Raw genomic sequence first — 24988 nt, 5'->3', positions numbered from 1 at the left:
GGCCGACGCTCTACCGCTGAGCCAACCGGCCAGGGCTAGTTTGGGCCTTTTCTTATTTATTTATTTATTTATTTATTTATTTATTTTAGTGGGATTAAAAATTTTTTTAAATTTATTGATGAGAGAGAGAGAGAGAGAGAAATAGCGATCTGTTGTTCCACTTATTTATGGATCATTGGTTGATTCTTATATGTGCCCTGACCAAGGATCGAACCTGCAACCTTGGCATATTGGGACAATGATTCAACCAACTGTGCTTCCTGGCCAAGGCCAGCCCTTTTCTTTTTATACCTGTATGTTTAGCATATGTTTCCCTTCAACATCACAGTTATGGAAAAATAATGAAGTGGGATCTCCTCCAAGTATCTTACCTCTCTGGAACCAAGCAAAGATGGGTCAAGCTCTAACCTAGTTATTAAGCTCACATTGTTCATCATTTTTTCTGTATCGGCAACTTTCAGGGATTATGGAGGAAAAAATGACCTTCTCTCACTTTTTTGTGCTATGTAGAGGCCGACCATGATATAAGGACTTGGGAGTACAGTGATGGAAAGGGAAGCCCAACAGACTGAGTCCCCAGGCCAAGAATAGACATAAGTGTTGAGGGTGTTTGTGTGGCAGGTAGGAACGTCAGGGATTTGGCAACTCTGTGCAGCAGTTTGGCTACCCAGTCATAGATAATAGGTCATTGACAGGGACAGAAGATAGAACTGAGCTTGTCAAAGGCGGGGGCTGAGTCTGATTTATCTTGCACCCTTCATACCAACCTTAGGACAGTACGTTGGTTTTAAATATTGTTTGTTGGGTGATTAAATAGGGAATGAAATACAGTTGATTTTCTCCATCAGGAAAGACTAGTGGGGCTGAGTGAACCAGTACTCAGAATGGGTTTGCTAGTGTTTTGTTGTTGTTTTTAACTTTTTTTGAATGTATCTTTTGATATGTGCATTGGTAGTGGAATATCTTTTAGGATTTCTTATAAGTCTCTGTGGTTCCACCCAACACCTGCCTTGGTGTCTCTGAATGAAGCCACTGTTATTTTGGCACATACACTATCATTTTCTCTCCCAATTTCCTGGGCAGGAGGACCTTTAAACATCATCTTGAAGTGTTTTCTCTCCTTGGCATTGATTTCTAATCTGTCACTCTCATCTCAGTCTGTCTTTTAGAAGTCTTCTTACACTTCTTGTTCTGCTTTATTCTAGATACCAGGCCCTTGTGATGTCATTCTTCTCTAATCTGCCCTTATTCCAGGGCATTTGTTGATTTGTTTGTTTTATTGTTTGCTTTTGAGAGAGATGGAGGGACAGACCGACAGGGAGAAAGAGAGATAAGAAACATCAATTCTTGCCTGACCAGGCGGTGGCGCATTGAATAGAGCGTTGGACTGGGATGCGGAGGACCCAGGTTCAAGACCCCAAGGTCACCAGCTTGAGCGTGGGCTCATCGGGTTTGAGCAAAAGCTTACTAGCTTGGACCCAAGCTTGTTGGCTTGAACAAGGGGTTACTCGGTCAAGGTACATATGAGAAGGCAATCAATGAACAACTAAGGTGTCGCAACAAAAAACTAATGATTGATGCTTCTCATCTCTCTCTGTTCCTGTCTGTCTATTCCTATCTATTCCTCTCTCTGACTCTCTCTCTGTCTCTGTAAAAAAAAAAAGAAAGAAAGAAACATCAATTCTTTGTTGCGGCACCTTAGTTATTCATTGATTGCTTTCTCTTATGTGCCTTGACCTGGGTGTGCATGGGCTCCAGCTGAGCCAGTAACCCCTTGCTCAAGCCAGTGACTTTGGGCTTCAAGCCAGTGACCTTTGGGCTTAAGCCAGCAACCATGGGGTCATGTCTATGATCCCATGCTCAAGCTGGCAACTCTGTGCTCAAGCAGGATGAGCCCGCGCTCAAGCCAGTGACCTCAGGATTTCGAACCTGGGTCCTCTGCATCCAGGCTGACGCTCTATCCACTGCATCACTGCCTGATCAGACTCCAGGGCATTTCTGTACATGTGATCTCAGGGATCTTCCTCCAATCCTTGCATTGTGAAGCTCCATAGTTGATGAGCCTCAGTGACTGACTGATCATTGCCTAGAGGTTGAATTCTAAAATCTTCAGCCTTCATACTAAAAAGCTTTCATCAGGGGCCCTTCTTCTCCCACAAGTCTTATTTCCTACTGTATACCCCAGCCTCCATGTCCCCCAACACCTGTTTTTGATCCTGTAGAATTTCCTGGCCCTTACCAGTGGCTCAGTGAATAGTGTCGGCCTGGTGTAGGGACATCCTGATGTCGATCTCTGGTCAAAGCACACAGGGGAGGTGACTCTCTGCTTCTCTCCCTCTCCCTCTCTCCCTTCTCTCCCTCTTCCCCTGCTGCAGCCAGTGGTTTGATTGGTTCGAGTGTGGCCTTGGGTGCTGAGGATAACTCCATGGGAGCACATTAGCCTCAGACACTAAAAATAGCTCAATACTCAAGCATTGACCCAAGATGGGGTTGCTTGGTGGATCTTGGTCGGGTACATGCTGGAGGCTGGACTCTGCCTCATTCTCTTTCCTCCTCTCACTTAAAAAAAATTCCTAAAATTTGGATTTTGTAAGTTATATCATCATGGTGCTTGCTTTACTTATTTTTTTCTCTTTGTGGCCTGTAAACTAGTAATTAGAACTGTTTGATTGGCTTAAGTCCCCTCCCCCCATTGATTTAAGAGAGAGAGGAAGGAAGAGAGAAGCATTAACTCGCCATTCCACTTAGTTCTATTTAGTTGTGTACTCATTGATTGCTTCTTTTTTTTCTTAAGATTTTTAAAATTTATTCATTTTAGAGAGGAGAGAGAGAGAAGTACAGAGAGAAGCGGGGGAGGAGCAGGAAGCATCAACTCCCCTATGTGCCTTGACCAGGCAAGCCCAGAATTTCGAACTAGAGACCTCAGCGGTCCAGGCTGACGCTTTATCCACTGCACCACCATAGGTCAGGCCTCATTGATTATTTTTGTACATGCCCTGACCAGGGATTGAACCTATGACCTTAGTGCACCAGGACAATGCTTTATCCACTAAGCCACCTGGCCAGGGCATAGCTTAAGTGTTCTTATTCTGTTGTTTTGCTTTTTTGGGGGTATTTTTGCTGCAAGACTACTTTATAGATGGAGTTATGTACCATCTATAAATCAGCATTTTGCGGCCCTGGCCAGTTGGCTCAGTGGTAGAAAGTCGGCCTGGCGTGCGGAAGTCCCGGGTTCGATTCCCAGCCAGGGCACACAGGAGAAGTGCCCATCTGCTTCTCCACCCCTCCCCCTCTCCTTCCTCTCTGTCTCTCTCTTCCCCTCCCGTAGCCAAGGCTCCATTAGAGCAAAGATGGCCTGGGCGCTAAGGATGGCTCTATGGCCTCTGCCTCAGGCGCTAGACTGGCTCTGGTCGCAATAGAGCAACGCCCCCTGGTGGGCATGCCGGATGGATCCCGGTCGGGCGCATGCAGGAGTCTGTCTGACTGCCTCCACGTTTCCAGCTTCAGAAAAATACAAAAAAATAAAATAAAAAAATCAGCATTTTGCAACTCTTAGTGAAAATTATTATTTTGCAAACCCTAATGAAATGATAGATCTAGCAACCAACATCAGTGGCTAGTAAAACCATCAGGCTGGTAGTACTTAATCCACTGTTCAATTTTAACTTCACTAAAAGAGCAGCAGCTAGGTATATGCCTCATGTTATAACATACAGTTGGGTGCAGTGTGCTTTTATTTTGACTTAATAATAGATCAAGGAGCTTTTGCTTTTGAGAAGATAAATTTCCTTGGCCTGATAACAAGGGCGGTAGATGTGCCTGGATATGTGCCTTTGTTTAGGTTTATGACTTGGTGGTAAATTTTTATAGGGAGGTCAAAATTTCAAGATGCCCACCTTCCAAGTTGTTTTTTGAGGTGTTCCCTGAGCTTTAGACTAGGAGAAGGGGGAGAGAGAAAGAGAGTTTTAGAGGGAGGGGCTGTTGAAATTCTAGGTTAACCCTAATCTCCATCTCAGGCCCAGGACAGTACAGACCAGCTTCCTTTGGGAAGACAGACATCCTTGGTGAATATGTTTTGGCTGTTGCATTTTTTTTTTTTTTTTTTTTTACACAGAGACAGAGAGTCAGAGAGAGGGATAGACAGGGACAGACAGACAGGAACGGAGAGATGAGAAGCATCAATCATTAGTTTTTCGTTGCGCATTGCGACACCTTAGTTGTTCATTGATTGCTTTCTCATATGGGCCTTGACCGTGGGCCTTCAGCAGACAAAGTAACCCCTTGCTTGAGCCAGAGACTTTGGGTCCAAGCTGGTGAGCTTTTGCTCAAACCAGATGAGTCCGGGCTTAAGCTGGTGAGCTCAGGGTCTCGAACCTGGGTCCTTAGCATCCCAGTCCTGATGCTCTACCCACTGCGCCACTGCCTGGTCAGGCGGCTGTGCATTTTTGATGCTGCTATTATTGCTAACCTAAGTCAGATGCCTAGTCCTTGGGAAGGAAGTGGAGGATGGCAGGGTTGGTAGCACATAGATGCTATAAGAATTGAACAGGGCTTGTTGGCCTTCTCTCTGGGAAAATAATTGGAGTCAACCTCTGACAAGTTTCTCTTTCTGTTCTTTGTGTGAAGGGAAGCAAAAAGACTGTCCTCTTTGTTATCTTGAGGCTTGAATAGCAAAGTTTAATGGAGCTATTTTGCCAGAAAACCTAAAGCCCTGACATTTGTCTTGCTGACATTGACTTCTCTTTTCAGTATAAAGTATCATCTGTCAGTCAGCCCATACTGAGCACCTGCTATATTCCCAGCTCTCAGCTTGCAGAGTTAGAGTGTCAGTTATGAGTGATGCTGTTGTGTCCAGGAGTGCTGTAGGAATTCCTGAGAAGGAGAGTGGAGGTGTGATAGTAGTGGTTCTGGATGGCTTCTTGTCACAGATGACTTGCATGTAGTCTTGCAGCTGGATTTCTCCAGGACCAGCATTTTCCAAAGCATGTTTCAAGCAACTTTACTTATCCCAGGAACTCAGTGGGAAGGAAAAGGGTTTTGTGATTAAATATGATTAAGAAATGATGTATGCTATATCCTCTTATGTAGAAAATGTTTGATTTAGCCTAGTCTTACTCAAACATTTAACCCGACAACCATCTTTATTTTTATCTAATGGAATCGCTAGGTGTAAACTACTGTCCTATGCTGAGGCAAGGGGTCACAGCTTTCCAGGTTGTAGGTGGTGGAGGGAAGAGGAATCTGTGAGATTAGCGTCTCCTGAGTACTTTGAATGAGTCCCTTCTCACAGACCAGCTACCCAGAATGCTTCTTGGTGGGGGTTCACTTGGAAGAAGCCTTTATAATCACGTGGGAAACAGAGGGAGCTACTTTCACAGTCTTAGCTTGGATCTTCTTGTGCTTTTCAGGATGTCTGGCACTGGAAGTTTCTAAGGCTGTCCTGCATTCCAGAAAGTTGGTTAAAACCTGGAGACTCATGTTCTGAGGAGGAGATCTCCAATATCTGCAGCTATAGCCTAGATAGAGAAGTGAAGACTCTTGTCTTTTTTTAAGTTTTTATTTATTGATTTTACAGAGAGGGAAATGGAAAGCAAGAGAGAGAGTGAGACATCAATTTATCATTCCATTTATTTATGCATTTATTGGTTGATTTTTAAAAATGTTTTTATTTATTCATTTTTAGAAAGAGAGGAGAGAGAGCAAAAGAGAGACAGAAGGGGTAGGAGCAGAAAGCATCAACTTCCATATGTGCCTTGTCCAGGCAAGCCCTGGGTTTTGAACTGGTGTCCTCAGCATTCCCAGGTCGACACTTTATACACTCTGCCATCACAGGTCAGGCCCTATTGGTTGATTCTTATATGTGCCCTAACCTGGGATTGAACCCACAACCTTACCATATTGGGGTGATGCTCTAACCAACTGAGCTACCCAAAATTTTTAAAGATTTTGCTTATATTGGTTCATTCATCAATTCAAATGGAGACTGTGGCCAAGAAATCAAGAGAAAACTCAGACTCAGAAGGGGAGAAATGGAAGAATTAGGAAAAATCACCAAGAGTAAAGATGTGTCATTAGAGATTTAGAGACCAAGGCTAAGATCATCCATATACTCATATTCCCTACAGCACCTGGTATTCCCAGACAGTCTCCAATCCAAGTACTAACCAGGCCTGCCCCTGCTTAGCTTCTGAGATCAGACGAGATCAAGTGTTCAGGGTGGTATGGCCAGAGACTCGTATTTCCAATTACCCTTTTTCTCCATGTATAAGACTCTCCCGTGTATTAGACACACCTTAATTTTGGGGCCCAAAATTTGGAAAAATAAAGTATTACATAAAGTTATTGGACTCAAGTTTTATTCATCATAAAATTCATACAACTCCTCATCATTGTCAAAACTCCCATCCATTAGCTTGTCCTCATCTGTGTCTGATAACGAATCACTGTCTTCAACAATGAGTGCAAAAACAAGCATGAAGCCTGACCAGGTGGTGGGGCAGTGGATAGAGTGTCGGACTGGGATGTGGAAGACCCAGGTTCGAGACCCCGAGGTCATCAGCTTGAGCACGAGCTCATCTGGGTTGAGCAAAAAAAAAAAAAAAAGCTCACCAGCTCGGACCTAAGGCCCCTGAGCAAGGGGTCACTCGGTCTGCTGAAGGCCCATGGTCAAGGCACATATGAGAAAGCAATCAATGAACAACTAAGGTGTTGCAATGAGAAACTGATAATTGATTCTTCTCATCTCTCTTCGTTCCTGTCTGTCCTTGTCTATCCCTCTCTCTGACTCTCTCTCTGTCCCTGTAAAAAAAAAAAAAAAAAAAAAAAAAAGCATGAAAAAGCAGGAAATGTAAGTAAAAAAAAAAATCTACAACCACTGGATAAGACACACCCAGTTTTTAGACCCACAATTTTTTTCCTCAAATTTTTTGAAAAGGGTGTGTCTTATACATGGGGAGATACAGTACTATGTATAGATGTGGACGTTGGATGATGAAGAAGGCTGATAGGAAACAAATAGATTGATTTAAGATATGGTGTTGGAGGGAAGCTCTACAGATACCCTGGACTGCCCAAAGCTGTCCTACTTCGGGCACGTTGTAAGAAGACAGAGTATACCCGGCCTGTGGTGGCACAGTGGATAGGACATAGACCTGGAATGCTGAAGTTGCCAGTTCAAAACCCTGGGCTTGCCCAGTCAAGGCACATATGACAAGCAATCAGTGAACAACTAAAGTGAAGCAACTATAAGTTGACACTTGACACTTTCACTCCCCTCCCTGTTCCTCTCTTTGTAAAATCAATAGATAAAATCTAAAAAAAAAAAAGGCAAGGTTCTTTGGAATCGACAGTATAGCTGGGAAAAATAGGAGGCAGCAGGAAAAGAGAAAGACCAAATATGAGGTGGATTGACTCCATAAAAGAAGCCATAGGCATGCGTCTGCATGAGCTGAGCAGGGCTCTTGAGGACAAGACATTGTGGACATCACTCATTCATTGGGTTGCCAGGAGTCTGAGCCAACTGAGTGGCGTGTAACACATATCTGTGTCTTTCTTGTTTATTATGGCATTTCTAAAACTTTCCCTTTCAGATTTATCTGAATATCGCTTAAAATCTGTGTATTTGGAAGCCAGATATGTGAAATCAGGAGGTTTATCTTCTTATCTATTTCTTGCATGCGTTGATTTACCCAGAGCCATCTCTGAGGTCAAAGTTCCAGCCAGATCACCAATCTGGAGTGGGCCTCTAACCCCAGAGTCTTAAGCCATTTGCAGTGGCGAAGCTCCTAGAAGCTTGGCTGAAGATTCTTCACCTCTGAAAATGAAACTGGTTAGATCTAGCCCCCAGGATCCCTGAGCCTGGGAGGTGCGAGAGCTCCCCCTGCTGCCTCCTTGCCCCCATTGCTCTCCTTACACTTTGCCCTTCAGGTTCAACAGGCATGGTGACAGCCACATATCAAGTGATTGTCCCTTGGCCTGGCCTCTAGGAGGCTTTATCTGCCTCAGCCTTCAGCCTGTTGTGTATTGAACTTGGCTCTATTACTTCAGAGTCTTGTTCCCTCTGGTTCTTTTGGTTCTTGGACCTGTTTTTTTCCTTTCCATTCTCTTCTCTCTCTCTTAGTCACAGTGCCCATGCCAGGTCCTGACCTTTGACCTTTTGTACTTGAGCCATTCCAGACTATTGAACTTAGCTTCCCATGTATCTGTGTTGCCTCCATCATTTTGACCCTCTTCCCTCAGTGCTTTTTTTTTTTTTTTTTTTTTTTTTTTTTACACAGAGACAGAGTCAGAGAGAGGGATAGATAGGGACAGACAGAAACGGAGAAATGAGAAGCATCAATCATCAGTTTTTCGTTGTGGCACTTTAGTTGTTCATTGATTGCTTTCTCATATGTGCCTTGACCATGGGCCTTCAGCCGACTGAGTAACCCTTTGCTCAAGCCAGCGACCTAGGGTCCAAGTTGGCGAACTTTGCTCAAACCAGATAAGCGCGCACTCAAGCTGGCGACCTTGGGGTCTTGAACCTGGGTCCTCTGCATCCCAGTCCGATGCTCTATCCACTGCGCCACCATCTGGTGAGGCCCCTCAGTGCTTTTTGATACAATCATGTGCTGCATAAATGATGTTTCTGTCAAAGACAGACCACATATGATGATGATACCAAAAAATACCTGTTGTCTAGTATAGTGATTTTTAAATGGTGTACCACAAGAATTTTTAAAACATGCGCTATTTATCAAGGGCACTGACCTCTTTTCCCTTAGATTGTCAAATAAAGAAAATGACAACAGCTAACACAACAGTAGTCATCTCGTGTGAATGAATCAAAATTATACTGTTTTTGTTGTCAGATTGGCAAAAAATATATATCTTGGTGTGCCGCAGAATTTTAGTAATTAGTTTATATATGCCATGAGATGAAAAAGGTTACAAATCGCTGGCCTAGTGACATCATGGCCATCATATGCATCAGTGCAGTGCATTATTCATGTGCTTGTGATGCTGCTCTAAACAGCCTGCACTGCTGGTTGTGTGAATGTACAGCACACACAAATATGTACAGAACATAATAATCGATAGTAAATGACTATGTTAGTAATTTATGTATTTTCTGTTTATTGTTAGAGTGTACTCGTTCTACTTATAAAAAATGTTTCCTATAAAACAGCATGTATTCTTTTTTTTTAATAAATAAATTTTTATTTTAATGGGCTGACATCAATAAATCAGGGTACATATATTCAAAGAAAAGATTTCCAGGTTATCATTTAGTTCTGTTGCATACAAAACAGCATGTATTCTCATGTTGTCAGCAGCCTCTTATCTCGTGTTTACCATTTCTCTTGATTGTATCACTTTCTCTTGTGCTTGATTTTATCTCATGTTGTTCTGTATGGTAACATGCTGTACGGACTTGCAGCCTAGGAGCAATCAGCTGTACTGTACAGCCCAGGTGTGTAATAGGCTGTACCATCTAGGTTTGTGTAAGCGCACTCTGTTTGCTCAAAAGAATTGCCTAACAACGCATTTCTTAGGATGCATTTCTCAGAATGTATCCCCATCGCTAAGTGGTACATGACTGTATTCATAAATGGAATGTCAGAGTGCTCTCTTTTCTAGAAGGACCTGTTGCCTCAAGTCCCCACTTCCCAGCTGCCACATAGCTCCTTCTGAATAAAAGGTGTCTTGGTATCTTCTCCCATCTCTAGCATCTGGTCTGCTTCTATCCCAGATCCAGTGCAGACCAAGCCTCAAGAAATGGGAAGGTAGTATGTAATGCAGTAGCAAGGAGGGAAGGGTTGCTAAGTGCTCTATTCCTAATATTTGCTCTTTTTCTAGCCACGGCACTGAGGAGGGGCAGCAAATTCTGCAGCAGCCAGTGCCGGAGAGACTGGACTTTGTGTGCAGTTTTCTGCAGAGTAAGTACCTTTCTTATCTAGCTAGGAAGCTGCGTCCTCAGCTCTTGGGACTTGGGAGTCCAGAGGAGCCAGTTAATAGGTGTCTAGAGGCTCAGGGCTGTCCACTCTGTACCACAGAGATGAATACAACCAGGTCAGCTTCCCTAGGTCTCGTGACCACCAGCTCACACCAGCTAGGGTAAGAAGAATGTCCCTTCGGTCCCAGAGCCCGTATCGGAGATCCAGGTATAGCCAGAGGGCTTGTTTCTGGGACTCATCACCTTGGGTTCCCATGTTCCCTCACTGTGAGGAGATGGAGGAGAGAGAGGCATCCACGTTATCCTCTTTCTCTTGCAAGAAAAACATTTTCCTTAGATAACTTTGGATTAATTGCTTAAGCCAATGATTCTCAAACTTTTTGAAGTCGGGGCGCATTTAAAATCCTACAAATAATTGTAGGTGCACTATATACAAATTTCTGGGAAATATGTTATAATAATTAAGTCAAATATTAAAGAAAAAAATATAAAGTCCAAGCGTGCTTTTATGGCAATTAAATGAAATAAATACGACAAAATTAAATTTATTCTGACATTAAAAAAATTTTTATGTTACAGTTTTTGAGTTATGCTTTTTAGAATTTGTAAAAAAGGGGCTAAAAAATTTTAAAATGACAAAAAAGTTATCTTTATATATATATATATATATATATATATATATATAGATAGATAGATAGATAGATACATTCTTAGGAAGATTTAGTAAATTCGGCAGGTCCTGGCACAAAGGTATTAAGGTTTTTCATTCTTGTGTTTAGGAGAAACAGGAGCCTGATGTGTCCTAGCGATTTCTTCAATGTTTGGGCATATATTTGAAAGGCAAACCCTCATTTCCTTGTTAATACATTGAAGAATTCCTCTCTTACTTTTAATTGTGTTGAGTGCAGAAAACCCCCACCAGACATATCATCTTAACTTTACACCAAACAAAGGATAGAAGAAACTTGCCTCCAGTCTTTCTGGGGAACATGGGGGTAGTGTAAACAATCCAGCACCACAGCTTAACAGCCTTTTGCAACCTAATCAGGCAAATGAGGTGGGGAGTTGGGCAGACTGTCAGCCTACAGCCAATTCCCCACACCTCTGTTCCCCCAAAATCTAAACTCCAAAAACCCTGTTGATTTTTTGGTCCCCAACAGGCACATATTTCTCTGGAATACCATAGGGCGCACCTGGAAATCTTCTAGGGCGCACCAGTGTGCCCTGGCGCACACTTTGAGAACCACTGGCTTAGGCAATAGGCATAGGGGCAAAAGAAGAATTAAGTTGATATCTTGGCCCTTGTTCTCATTGGTTGTGTGACCTTTCTGGACATAGGTTCCCTGTCTGTAAAATGGCGGTAATAACAGTTGCTCTAGGTCAGTGGTCGGCAAACTGTGGCTTGTGAGCCACATGCAGCTCTTTGGCCAGTTTAGGAGTACCCTAATTAAGTTAATAACAATGTACCTACTATATAGTTTAAGTTTAAAATATTTGGCTCTCAAAATAAATTTCAGTAGTTGTACTGTTGATATTTGGCTCTGTTGACTAATGAGTTTGCCGGCCACTGCTCTGGGTTGTGGGTAGATTAAATAAGAACACATGCAAAGTTTCTGGCATGCTCATCAGTTCCTGTCCCTCGTACATCTCTGGCCACAGAGTCTTCATCTTTGATATGGGAGCTATCTGCCATCTCCACCTCAAGAGAGTTAAAGGAAAGGTGAAAATGGATTTAGATAAAGCAAGGTGTTAGTAATTGAGCCCAAACTCTCCGGCAGCATAAGAACCAGATGTCCCCAGTCCTCCTCATGTGACTCAGCTGCAGGCTTCCTCTGTGACCCCGTTTGGAAGGAGAGTCTAGAGTGACCTGGAATCTTTGGGCCCCTCTGTGGGACTGTGCAGAGGTTTGTGCATGGATGGGTGAGTGCAATGCCATGCCCCAGAGCTGCTGTGGATCCAGCCTGCTTTCTCTATGAACGATTCCTTTAGTCCTTGGACTGACCCAAAGTAGAACTCACTTCAGATAGAAACACGTATGTTGGGGAGAGAGGACGTAGGAGTAAGGAGCCCCACCAGAGTCAGTGATTCTGCTCGGACTGAGGTGTTCTGATGATCTCAGGAAAGGCCTTCAGGAAGTTCACCATGTTTTTTACATTGTTGTCATTACAGAAAACCGAAAACATCCCTCATCTCTGGAATGTCTGGTGTCAGTGCAGAAGGTGATGGAGGGGTCAGAGCTGGAACTGGCCAAGGTACCTATAGGACATCAGACTGGAGATGGGAGGTAGCACCGGAAGGACCTGCAGGGCCTTCTCTCTCCTTTCTCCCTCTCTCTTTTAAATGTTTATTTTATTGATTTTAGAGAGAGGAAGGTAGAGAGGGAGAAAGACACAGGAATATCCATCTGTTCCTATATGTGCACTGATCAGGGGTTGAACCAGCAACCTCTGTGCTTTGGGATGATGTGCTAACCAACTGAGCTGTTCCTCTAGGGTTCTTTTTATTTTCATTTATTTATTTATTTTTTTGTATTTTTCTGAAGTTGGAAATGGGGAGGCAGTTAGACTCCCGCATATGCCCGACTGGGATCCACCCGACACGCCCACCAAGGGGCGATGCTCTGCCCATCTGGGGCGTCACTCTGCTGCAACCAGAGCCATTCCAGCGCCTGAGGCAGAGGCCACAGAGCCATCCTCAGCACCCGGGCCAACTTTGCTCCAGTGGAGCCTCGGCTGCGGGAGGGGAAGAGAGAGACAGAGAGGAAGGAGAGGAGGAGGGGTGGAGAAGCAGATGGGCGCTTCTCCTGTGTGCCCTGGCCAGGAATCGAACCCGGGACTCCTGCACGCCAGGCTGATGCTCTACCACTGAGCCAACCAACCAGGGCCCTAGGGTTCTTTTTATTTTTAAGATTTTATTGGCCCTAGCCGGTTGGCTCAGTGGTAGAGTGTCCACCCAACATGTGGATGTCTTGGGTTCAATTCCCAGTCAGTGCACACAGGAGAAGTGACCATCTGCTTCTCCACCCTCCCCTTCTTTCTCTCTTTCTCTCTCTCTCTCTCTCTACTCCTCCTGAAGCCATGGCTCCATTGATTCCAGCATATCAGCCCCAGGCACTGAGGATGGCTCTGTGGAGCCTCTACCTCAGATGCTAAAAATAACTTGGTTGCGAGCATGGCTCCAGATGGGCAGAGCATCAGCCCCAGATGGGGGGTGCCAGGTGGGTCCCAGTTGGGGCACATGTGGGAATCTGTCTATCTCCCTCCTCTCACTTGGTAAAGAAAAAAGGTTTTATTTATTGACTTTACAGCAAGAGGGAGGGAAGAGAGAGAGAGAGATCTTAGTTGCTTCACTTTAGTTATTCATTGATTGTTTCTCATATGTGCCTTTGATTGCTCAAGCCCAGGGTTTCAAACCAGCGACCTCATCATTCCAGGTCGTCGCTCTAGCCACTGTGCCACCACAGCTCAGGCTGCAGGGCCTTCTCTTAACCCAGGAGAAGTGGTGGGTGCTTTATTTCTGGGGCTTGTGGAGGTTTGAGGTAGGTTCTGACAGCCAGATGGATGAGGTAGAGGCTAATTTAGCCCAAAGATTCTAGGAGACCATGCCATATGAGAGAGGTTTCTAGACCACTGCTGTGGGCCTCAGTGGAGGCCTGGCAGGAATCAGGCCCCATGCAGCTGTTGTCATGCTTTTCTTTTTAGCTAGTCTACTTCATTCCCTCTCCTGTCTGGGTGCTGGCCCAAAGGGTTCCGTTGAGTTCAGGTATTTTGAATCCTGGCACATGGCCTTTTGCACGTAAGCATTGAGTCCTCACATGTTTCCTGGTACGGTTTAAGGGCAGTGGTCGGGGGCTGCTGAATTCTAGGAGCTTTGGAAGAGTCTCCAAAATAGTTCGGAGTCCCCAGAATAGCCTGGGGGAAGGGTGGGGCAATGAGAAGAGAGGCCCTGCTCAGTGACTGCCTCCTGTTTGGCTTCTAGATAACCATGTTGCTCTTATACCAGTCCACCGTGAGCTCCAAAAGTCCCAGGGACTGGGAACAATTTGAATATAAGATTCAGGTAAGCCCTTGTGCCTCCACTCCACCTAGCGGGCCTAGCCTGCATTTCACCTCATCCTATCTATTTTCTTTGAACAGCATATATTGTTCTTTTTAAAAATTATGTTACAGTAGTTACAGCCATTCATTGTAGAAAGTCTGGAAAATATTGAAAGGGACAAAGAAGGAAATAACAGTTGCAAATAATCCCATTCCCAGAGATAACTGCTAACTTTTAAAGGATATACTCCCAAGCTTTTTTTCTTTTCATATTTAACTATACCTGAAACTGTACTGTGTTCGGATGCTGCATAGAAATTGTTCTCTCTTCATGTGTGTATTCCTGTGTGTGTGTGTTCCTGTGTGTGAATGTTTATATTTTTTACACAAATTTTCACTCCGTCTATTCCTGTTTTGCTGTAGCAGAAAGGATTAGTGAGAGAGAATATGTCTGTCCACCATACAGTCTGGCTCAGAGTGGCTACCTTGTCTCCCCTCCTCTACATGGTCCTAAGTGCAGAGAAGTTGGTACATGTACTTCGTCATATAGGGAATAGACTTGTTTTCCGGAACTATCTGACATAGAGGTTCCTGAATAAGCAGCTGTTACTTATTTTTTTTTAGCATGAGAGACAGGAAAGGAGAGAGATGAGCAGGGCATCAACTTATAGTTGCATCACTTTGGTTGTTCATTGATTGCTTCTCACACGTACCTTGACTGGGGGCTCAAGCTGAGCTAGTGACCCCTTGCTCAAGCCAGCGACCTTTGGCCCAAGCCAGTGGGGCTTTGGGCTCCATCCAGCGACCATGGAATTGTCTCTATGATCCCATGCTCAAGCCAGTGAGCCTGCGCTTAAGCTGGGTGAGCCCACACTCAAGCTGGTGACCTTGGGATTTCAAACTTGGGACCTCAGTGTCCCAGGTCAACACTCTACCCACTGTGCCACCACCAGTCAGGCTAGCAACTGTTCTTTATTTCCCAGAGCAGAAGCATCTGGGATGCCAGAGTGAATAATGTAGGTGACTGATGGGGCAATGTCCAGAGAGCTGTGGCCTTTCAGGTAGAGGTAGAAGTGTTGAATCATCCCATTTCACACTCACTGAGCTTATGGCTCATCTTGGGGTTGGGGTTGTAGTGGCATAGAAGGAGTAGGTGGCTCCTTCCTCCCTTCAACCTTTTCTCTGCTCCAGGATGGTCATAGACCTGGTAGGAAGAAAGTCTAGAAGATTAAGGAACTATAGCAGAGTTGGCCAAGAAAATTAAACCTACTCTGTAGCTTTGGAATTTAGATGGAGAAGGGAAGATTTTATAGCTGAGCTACTGGAGGAGCTATGGGTGAGCGCTATGGTGAGCGCGCTCACCCTGACAGAGAACAGTAGTGAAGGACAGCTGAAAGAGGCCAACATTGTTGTATTAGAGCTTTCTGAGCACATTACTCTTCTTGCCTGTTCTGTTCTCTTGTGGTCAGGAGTAAAGTCCGTTAGAAATTCTGTCTGACTCGGGTATATCTTTAGGGGAGAAGAGGGGGTGGGAGCAAGTGGGGTGAATGCATCTCTGGTATAATGTTCTCTGCTGGACCCTGTACTTCCAGCTCTTAGAGGAAGAATAGGCCCCTGGGGCTGGCACTGTCAGGTCTCCCTAACAGCTAAGTGTTGCTCTTTCTCTCTGTGGCCTAGGCTGAGTTAGCTCAAATTCTCAAATTTGTGCTGGACCATGAAGATGGACTAAATCTGAATGAGGACCTAGAGAGCTTCTTGCAAAAAGGTAAATAGAGACCACTTCTGAGGATTTCCCTCCTCTCTGAGCTGGGTACTACTAGGATCCTGAGTTGTTAAGTGCAGTGGGGCATTGTTTCTGGGCCCTATTGCCATCATCCGAGTTCCTACAGAACTCTTCCTAGCTGCCAGGCAACAACCAAGCAGGACTTTTTTTATAAATGGCCACTTCCGCTGTTAGGTTCTCCTTGACCACTCCCCACCCCCAACACACATATCCCCACAAACATACTTCTTTTGTTTTTTATTTTTTTAAACAATCATTACTCCAGGTTTAGAAGCTAGGAGTACACAGAGTATACAGTCTCTTTTTTTTTTTTTTTTTTTGTATTTTTCTGAAGCTGGAAACGGAGAGAGACAGTCAGACTCCTGCATGCGCCTGACCGGGACCCACCCGGCACGCCCACCAGGGACGATGCTCTGTCCACCAGGGGGCGATGCTCTGCCCCTCCGGGCGTCGCTCTGTTTTGACTAGAGCCACTCCAGTGCCTGGGGCAGAGGCCAAGGAGCCATCCCCAGTGCCCGGGCCATCTTTGCTCCAGTGGAGCCTCGCTGCGGGAGGGGAAGAGAGAGACAGAGAGGAAGGAGAGGGGGAGGGGTGGAGAAGCAGATGGGCGCTTCTCCTGTGTGCCCTGGCCGGGAATCGAACCCGGGACTTCTGCATGCCAGGCCGACGCTCTACCACTGAGCCAACCGGCCAGGGCCTTTTTTTTTTTTACACAGGGACAGAGAGAGAGAGAGAGTCAGAGAGAGGGACAGATACGGACAGACAGACAGAAACAGAGAGAGATGAGAAGCATCAATCATCAGTTTTTCGTTGCGACACCTTAGTTGTTCATTGATTGCTTTTTCATATGTGCCTTGACCGCGGGCCTTCAGCAGACCAAGTAAGCCCTTGCTCAAGCCAGTGACCTTGGGTCCAAGCTGGTGAGCTTTGCTCAAACCAGATGAGCCCGTGCTCAAGCTGGTGACCTTGGGGTCTCGAACCTGGGTCCTCCGCATCTCAGTCCAGCACTCTATCCACTGCGCCACCGCTTGGTCAGGCAGGAGTACACAGTCTTAAAAGATGGTTTTTCTCCCTCATGAAGCTCTTGTTCTAGGTGGGAACACAGATACATAAACCAGTAAGCATAATAAGGACTAAGTGCTAGAATAGCCAAATCTACCAAATGTCTTGCTGGAAGTACAGAAAGAGTAACGGCTCTACCTGTCTTCTGATGAAGAGGCAGCTCTTAGTGATAGGATGTAAGACTTGAGTCCAGGAAAGTTCTTGTCCCGCTGCTGAATTTGATGTTCACGAGCCCTTCATGTGATGTTGGAAATGTGAGAGGAAAAGCTCTGGGACAGATTCTGGGTTTTCAGGTCAGTGTGTGGCTGGCCACTGGAGCTGTGGGCACTGTGGGCAGAGCAGGGAGGCCTCATCTGAACTCTGGGGCCTTAGAGGGTGGAGGAGGGAGGAGAAGATGAGAGAGACTAATAAGAGTGAGGATTTAAAAGTAGGAGAATCATGTGAAAGTGTCATGGGAGCCAGGGAAAGAGAAGTTTTTGTTTGTTTGTTTGTTCTTGGGAGACAAGAATGGAGAGAGGTGAGAAGCTTCAGCTCATAGTTGCGGCACTTTAGTTGTTTATTGATTGCTTCTCATATGTGCCTTGAAGGGGGGGCAGTGAGGGGACTCCAGCTGTCCCAATGACCCTTTGCTCAAGCCAGCGACCTTGAGCTTCAAGCTAGTGATCCTTGGGCTCAAGTTAGTGACCGTGGGATTATGTCAATGATCCTACATTCAAGCCGGTGGCATTCAAGCCAGATGAGCCTGCGCTCAAGCCGGCGACCTTAGGGTTTCGAAACGGACCTCGGTGTCCCAGGTCAACGCTCTATCCATTACACCACCACCGGTCAGGGAAGAGAAGGTTTTGAGAAAGATTTGTTGGCAGCATAAGACTTCAGAATAGAGGAATTCAGAAGGAGGCCAGTGGCTCTCCAAGAGGTTATTGGGGCTGAGAGGAAATCCTGTTTAGTTCTGCCCAGTGGCCACCATCTGTAGCTTATATGTAAGTGTCTGGATTCACTCCCACTACTAAGGCAAGTTCTCAAACTGTGTAAGGACGCAACTCTTCACCCTCTCACTAATCTCTGTGGTATGTCTGCTCCTTCCCCCAGCTCCTGATCCTTCCAGCGCCATCTCTGAAGAGCTCTCCCCACCCAGCCACCAGGCCAGGAGGGAGGTTCGCTTTCTAGAGCTACAGAAGGTTGCCTCTTCCAGTGGGAACAAGTATGTGCTGAGCCTCTTTCCAGTGACAGGGACTCAACATCCATTCCTTAATTTCCTCCAACCTAGAGACTAAGCTGTGGAGCAGCCCTTCCATCATCCGAGTGCTTGCAGCACCCTGTGGAGCTGGGTGTCCTCACTGCTGCAGTTCTGATATGGGGAAGTGGCTGGACTCTGTCTTGGGTAGATGACCTCTCTCAAAGGCTGTCCCCAGTTTACAGAATTCCTTTCTTTCTTGATTATACTAAAGTCCCTTTTCTCAGTGCAGCTCTGCAGAGGCTAGGAGAATGCATGCCCCCACTCCCCCTTTTATTTGGCTTGGAGAAAGGAGAAAGATTTCCTAAAGGTCATGTGTTGAGACATGAGGTGGCACTGCAGACAGAGGTGTTCAGGCCTCCCAGCCAGTGCTTCCCATTCCTGCCTTTTGCTGGTCACTTCAGGCCTCATGTCTCAGACTCTGATCATGGCATCTGGGCCATCTCTTTCCTCAGCTTCCTCTCAGGTTCTCCAGCTTCCCCCATGGGTGACATCCTACAGACCCCACAATTCCAGATGAGACGGCTGAAGAAGCAGCTTGCGGATGAGAGAAATAATAGAGATGAGCTGGAGCTGGAGCTGGCTGAGAACCGCAAGCTCCTCACGGAGAGGGGTGGGTGCCTGGCCCAGGGCAGAGGTGTGTGAGTGGGCAGCACCCAGGATTGCCATCCGAGGAAGCGGTGGGCCTGGCTGAGGAAGGGGCCCGCTGCCTCCTGTGTTGTCCCCTTCTGGCCTCCTGGAAGCTGCTTCTCTCCTGGCCTCCAGCCTCACTTTCCCTTAGATTGCATGCTCCCCTGTTCTCCCGCCTCCCCTCAGCCCTGTGCTGACTGCCTTCTCCCCTCCCCTCTGGGCCAGATGCACAGATAGCCATGATGCAGCAACGCATTGACCGCCTGGCTCTGCTGAATGAGAAGCAGGCAGCTGGCCCACCGGAGCCCAGGGAGCTGGAGGAGCTCCGCGGCAAGAATGAGAGGTAGAGTCTCTCTGCCTGCCTTCCCAGCTCCCGCCCCGTCCTGCACCCACGGGGGTATAATCACTGCTCCTCCCTCCTGCACAGCCTCACCATGCGGCTCCATGAAACTTTGAAGCAGTGCCAGGACCTGAAGACAGAGAAGAACCAGATGGATCGCAAGATTAACCAGCTTTCTGAGGAGAATGGGGACCTTTCCTTTAAGGTGAGTGGGGGAGGGGGTCTTGCCTCCACCTGGAGGCCCCTTGGGGTTGAGTTTTTTAGACAATTCCCCAAGAGAGGGTTCCCAGGAGACAGTTTAGAAGATGGCACCTGACCTGTGCTTTTGTCTCTCCAAAGACCTACATACTTTGCCCCTTTCCTTGTCCCATTGGCTGTTGTCATTGACTGGGTGGCTCTTTTTTTACAGATTTTACTTATTGATTTCTTTTTCTTTTTTTCTTTTTTGGAGAGAGGGAGAGAAGGACAGACAGGAGCAGAGAGACCGGAAGGGAAAGAGTTGAGAAGCATCGATTCTTTGTTGCGACACCTTAGTAGTTCATTGATTGCTTTCTCATATGTGGCTTGACTGGGGGGCTCCAGCTGAGCCAGAGACCACTTGCTCAAGCCAGGGACCTTGGGTTCTATCTATGATCCTACACTCAAGCCACGACTCGTGCTCAATCTGGCGACCTCGGGGTTTCAATCCTGGGTCCTCAGCATCCCAGGCTGATGTTTCATCCACTGCGCCACCATCTGGTCAGGCTTTTTTTTTTAAGAGATAGGAAAGAGAGAAAGGCAGCAATGGGCCTGGAGGGGGGGGAGGAAGTGAAAGCATCAACTCTAGTAGTTGCTTCTCATGTGTGCCTTGACCATGCAAGCATGGGACTTCGAACCAGTGACCTCAGCGTTCCAGGTCGACACCTTATCCACTGAGCCACCACAGGTCAGGCTGGGTGGCTCTAAATTTTGATTTGTAGTTGTGAGTTAAGGATGTGATTCATTGTGATTGGTTTGAGGCGGGTGGGAAAGATCATCAGAGGCATCTAGCTCCTGGAGTTCAAGGAGCAAACAGCAGGGGTGGTGCCAGTTTTGACCCTGAGTGATGGGGCTTCCCATTTTCTTTCCCAGCTGCGTGAGTTTGCCAGTCACCTACAGCAGCTGCAGGGTGCCCTCAATGACCTGACAGAGGAACACAACAAAGCCACTCAGGAGTGGGTGGAGAAACAGGCCCGTTTTGAGAAGGAGTTCAGCACAGCCCTGCAGGACAAGGTGAACCCTCTGCTTTGGGGTGTTAGGGACACTATCTTGACCGCATGTTCAACATTGAATTCCATTTGCCGCTCTCTTATTTTGGGCCTTTGGGAATTAAGCTGACTTCTGTTCAAGATTTCATAGTGTGCTATAATGGAAAAATTGTGGGCTTATAAGTCCAACACACCTTTGAATCCTGTCTCTGCTATTTACAAGGTGTGGATTTTGGACTAGTTACTCGATCTTCTCTCTAAGCATCTTTTCCTGAAAATGGGAAAAAGAACAAGTAGCTGCCTCATCAACCATTGTAAGATACATTGCTATTATTATTGGTGTTATTAGCAACTCAACTCCGCCTTTTCTTAACAATGTAGCCCTGGGGCAAGACACAACATCTGAGCTTCAGATTCTTGCTCTGTAAAAGAGGAACAGTAGTAGCTACCTTTCCAGTCTGCTGTGTGGATTAGAAATTCAGAGAGGCACCCAACACAGTACCTGGTCTCTTGGTGCTTAGTGAGCAGCCAAGGAAGGAGGGCTGGTGCTGTGGCTGTTGCTGCTGCTGATGCCCAGAGAGGCAGAGTATGTTTTACAGTTGGGTGGATAACCTGGAAGCTCAGACTCCTCTGAGGAAGGATATACAATAAGGAAATTTCAAGTAACAGAGAAGAAATTAGCAGGTCACATGACTCAATTCAGCCCTGGAACTAGGGCTAGAAAGTCAGGTCCCTCATGGTCCCAGGTCCATGCTCTAGCTGAGGGCAAAAGCAGATCTTAGTAACAGGTGAGAGGGTCCTATGTCTTGTTGATGTTCACAAGGGCTTATGGGGCCATCCAGTGCCTGTTTCTCCTCTGTTCACTCGGGACTCTTTTTTACTCCCAGAAATGCCTTGAAGAGAAGAATGAAATCCTTCAGGGGAAACTTTCACAGCTGGAAGAACACTTGGCCCAGCTGCAGGAGAACCCACCCCAGAAGGGTGAGGTGCTGGGTGATGTCTTGCAGGTAGGAGTGAGCAAGTGCAGCTGTAAGACACATGTTGCTGTGTGCTGGGGTGGTGTGGGCCCATGATCAGCATGTTCAGGTTCCTGGTGACCTTTCAGTTCCCAGAGGCGCCATGGTGACTGAGGAGTCATACTGATTCCAGTTTGTCTCTGTCTCACCAGCTGGAAACCTTGAAGCAAGAGACAGCCACTCTTGCTGCGGAAAACATCCAGCTCCAAGCCAGGGTGGAGACACTGGAGACTGAGCAGGGTCAGCAGGAGGCCAAGCTGCTTGCTGAGCGGGGTCACTTTGAAGAAGAAAAGCAGCAGCTAGCTGGCCTGATTGCTGAGCTGCAGAGCTCCCTATCCAACATCAGCCAGGCCAAGGAAGAACTGGAGCAGGCCTCCCAGGCTCAGGAGTCCCAGCTCTCTGCTCAGGTGGCCACTCTGACCTCTGAGCTCACCACCCTCAATGCCACTCTCCAACAGCAGGATCAAGAACTGGCTGGCCTGAAGCTGCAGACCAAAAAGGATCAGGCCCAGCTAGCACAGACCCTCCAGCAGCATGAACAAGCCTCCCAGGGCCTCCGCCACCAGGTGGAGCAGCTGAGCACCAGCCTGAAGCAGAAGGAGCAGCAGTTGGAGGAGGCCACCAAAGAGCTGGAGGCCACCAGGCAAGATCACGCCCAGCAGCTGGCCACTGCTGCTGAGGAGCGGGAGGCCTCTTTAAGGGAGAGGGATTCGGCCCTCCAGCAAGTAGAAGCATTAGAAAAGGAGAAGGCTGCCAAGGTAGAGGTCCTGCAACAGCAACTTCAGACTGCTAATGACGCCCGGGACAGTGCCCAGACCTCAGCAACACAGGCCCAGCAGGAGAAAGCAGAGCTGAGCCAAGAGGTAGAGAAACTCCATGCCTGCGTCAAGAGAGCCCACCAGGAGCAGTGTGAGACCCAGGCCCAGGTGGCAGAGCTAAAGGCCCAGCTGAGGTCTGAGCAACAGAAAGCAGCTGAGAGAGAAAGGGTAGCTCAGGAGAAGAACCAGCTCCAGGAGCAGGTCCGGGCCCTTGAGGAGTCCTTGAAGATCACTAAGGGCAGCCTGGAAGAGGAGAAGCGCAGGGCCGCAGACGCTCTGGAAGAGCAGCAGCGTCGTATCTCCAAGCTAGAGGCGGAGACCCGAAGCCTGGTGGAGCAGCATAAGCAGGGCCGGAAGGAGCTGGAAGAAGAGAAGGCTGGACGCAAGGGGCTGGAGGCTCGGTTACAGCAGCTCGGGGAGGCTCATCGGGCTGAGACGGAAGCCCTGCGGCGGGAGCTGGCAGAGGCTGTAGCTTCCCAGCGTGAGGCTGAGAGTGAGTGTGAGCAGCTTGCCAAGGAGGTGGCCACCTGGCGTGAGCGGTATGAGGATAGCCAGCAAGAGGAGGCCCAGTATGGTGCCATGTTCCAGGAACAGCTGATAACCCTGAAGGAGGAATGTGAGAAGGCCCGCCAGGAATTGCAGGAGGCAAAGGAGAAGGTGGCAGGCATAGAGGCCCACAGTGAGATCCAATTGAGCCGGCAGCAGAGTGAGCTAGCCCAGCTCCATGCCAGCCTGGCCAGAGCCCACCAGCAGGTCCAGGAGAAGGAGGTCAGGGCCCAGAAACTTGCAGATGACCTCTCCACTTTGAAAGAGAAGCTGGCTGCCACCAGCAAGGAGGTGGCCCGCCTGGAGGCCTTGGTGCGCAAGGCAGGCGAGCCGCAAGAAACACCCTCTCATGAGCTACCCAAGGAGCCTGCAAAGGCAGGGGACAGAGAATCCGAGGGGCCGGAAGAGCAGCAGGGACGTCCGTTTTGCAGCACACAGGCTGCACTGCAGGCCATGGAGCGGGAGGCAGAGCAAATGGGCAATGAGCTGGAGAAGCTGCGGGCTGCGCTGATGGAGAGCCAGGGGCAGCAGCAGGAGGAGCGTGGGCAGCAGGAGCGGGAGGTGGCCCGGCTGACCCAGGAGCGGGGCCGAGCCCAAGCTGACCTTGTCCTGGAGAAGGCCGCCAAGGCAGAGCTTGAGATGCGGCTGCAGAACGCCCTCAATGAGCAGCGTGTGGAGTTCGCTGCCGTGCAAGATGCACTGGCCCATGCGCTGAGGGAAAAGGATGGGAAGGACCAGGAACTGACCAAGCTTCGTGGTCAGGAGGCAGCCCAAAGAACAGAGCTGAGGGAGCTTCAGCAAACTGTGGAGCAACTAAAGAAAAAGCTGGCCAAGAAGGAGGAGCACCAGCAGTCGCTAGGGACGGCCAGTGGTGAAGACACTTCTGGGTCAGGAGCCCAGTCTGAGGCTAATGGAAAGACCAAGCGAAAAGTCTCTGACCTGGAAGCTCTGCGAGCGGAGGTGAGCAGACTGGAGCAGCAGTGCCGGGAGCATCAGGAGAGGGCCGCTGGCCTGGAGCGCAGCCTCGAGTCTGAGCGTGCCTCCCAGATGGAGCGGACTGCTGCCCTGGAGGCTCTTCGGGGCCAGTTAGAGGAGAAGGCCCTGGAGCTGAGGCACAGTCAGGACACCTTAGCCTCAGCACAGAGGGAGCTGGCCGCCCTGCGCACCAAGGCCCAGGACCAAGGCAAGGCTGAGGAGGAGTGGAAGTCCCAGGTGGCCCGGAGCCAGCAGGAGACCGAGAGAAAAAACAGCCTCATCAGCAGCTTGGAGGAGGAGGTTTCTATCCTGAATCGCCAGGTCCTGGAGAAGGAGGGTGAGAGCAAGGAGTTGAAGCGGCTTGTTGTAGCTGAGTCCGAGAAGAGCCAGAAGCTGGAGGAGAGGCTGCGTCTCCTCCAGGCAGAGACAGCCAGCAGCAGTGCCAGAGCCGCGGAACGCAGCTCCGCTCTGCGCGAGGAGGTCCGGACTCTCCGGGAGGAGGCCGAGAAACAGCGGGTGGCTTCCGAGAGCCTTCGACAGGAGCTGGCCTCACAGGCAGAGCGAGCAGAGGAGCTGGGCCAAGAATTAAAGGCATGGCAGGAGAAATTCTTCCAGAAGGAGCAAGCCCTCTCTGCCCTGCAGCTTGAGCACACCAGCACGCAGGCCCTGGTGAGTGAGCTGCTGCCCGCCAAGCACCTGTGCCAGCAGCTGCAGGCGGAGCAGGCGGCTGCTGAGAAACGCCATCGAGAGGAGCTGGAGCAAAGCAAGCAGGCAGCTGGCGGGCTGCGAGTGGAGCTGATGCGGGCCCAGCGGGAGCTTGGGGAACTGATGCCCCTACGACAGAAGGTGGCAGAGCAAGAGCGAGCGGCCCAGCAGCTGCGGGCAGAGAAGGCCAGCTACGCAGAACAGCTGAGCATGTTGAAGGAGGCTCATGGCCTGCTGGCTGAGGAGAACCGGGGCCTGGGTGAGAGGGCCAACCTCGGCAGGCAGTTTCTGGAGGTGGAGCTGGATCAGGCCCGGGAGAAATATGACCAAGAGCTGGCGACTGTGCGTGCTGACGCCGAAGCCCGTCTGACCGAGATGCAGCGGGAAGCACAGAGCACTGCCCGGGAGCTGGAGGTGATCACTGCTAAGTATGAGGCTGCCAAGGTGAAGGTTCTGGAGGAGAGACAGCGGTTCCAGGAAGAGAGGCAGAAACTCACTGCCCAGGTAAGACCCAGCTCAGTGACACCTCTAGAGATTGCACCTGAGAGAGGGGGTGTTACTCCCTCTGTATCTCAGGGCCTCAGGCTCCCACACTATTACAGAGTACCTTGTCCCCCCTCACACTGGGTGGCAGAGGAGGCGAGGTGGCTGGCAGGGTTCAAGTCTGCTGCCCCCTTTGTCC

At 48.4% G+C, this 24988-nt stretch overlaps 1 protein-coding gene and 1 pseudogene across 7 annotated transcripts in view; one reads left to right on the top strand and one right to left on the bottom strand.

Annotated features, from left to right (window-relative positions):
- The window catches only part of NUMA1 (nuclear mitotic apparatus protein 1), a 98655-nt gene that overhangs the window by 63629 nt on the left and 10038 nt on the right, over positions 1-24988 (top strand). For all 7 annotated transcript variants that reach the window (XM_066367472.1, XM_066367436.1, XM_066367455.1 and 4 more), the window contains exons 4-14: positions 9838-9917; positions 12104-12186; positions 13913-13993; positions 15649-15736; positions 17906-18017; positions 18506-18663; positions 18906-19023; positions 19108-19225; positions 20131-20271; positions 21134-21253; positions 21415-24810. In XM_066367472.1, the coding sequence (XP_066223569.1) occupies positions 9838-9917; positions 12104-12186; positions 13913-13993; positions 15649-15736; positions 17906-18017; positions 18506-18663; positions 18906-19023; positions 19108-19225; positions 20131-20271; positions 21134-21253; positions 21415-24810 (4495 nt within the window). The remainder of the gene's footprint in view (positions 1-9837; positions 9918-12103; positions 12187-13912; positions 13994-15648; positions 15737-17905; positions 18018-18505; positions 18664-18905; positions 19024-19107; positions 19226-20130; positions 20272-21133; positions 21254-21414; positions 24811-24988) is intronic.
- On the bottom strand, positions 6117-6233 carry LOC136390193 (5S ribosomal RNA; annotated as a pseudogene).

Source organism: Saccopteryx leptura, chromosome 1 (assembly GCF_036850995.1).
Source record: "Saccopteryx leptura isolate mSacLep1 chromosome 1, mSacLep1_pri_phased_curated, whole genome shotgun sequence".
Classification (NCBI taxonomy): Eukaryota; Metazoa; Chordata; class Mammalia; order Chiroptera; family Emballonuridae; genus Saccopteryx; species Saccopteryx leptura.
The sequence above is the reverse complement of the archived record's forward strand: the minus strand, read 5'-3'. Positions and strand labels throughout refer to the sequence as shown.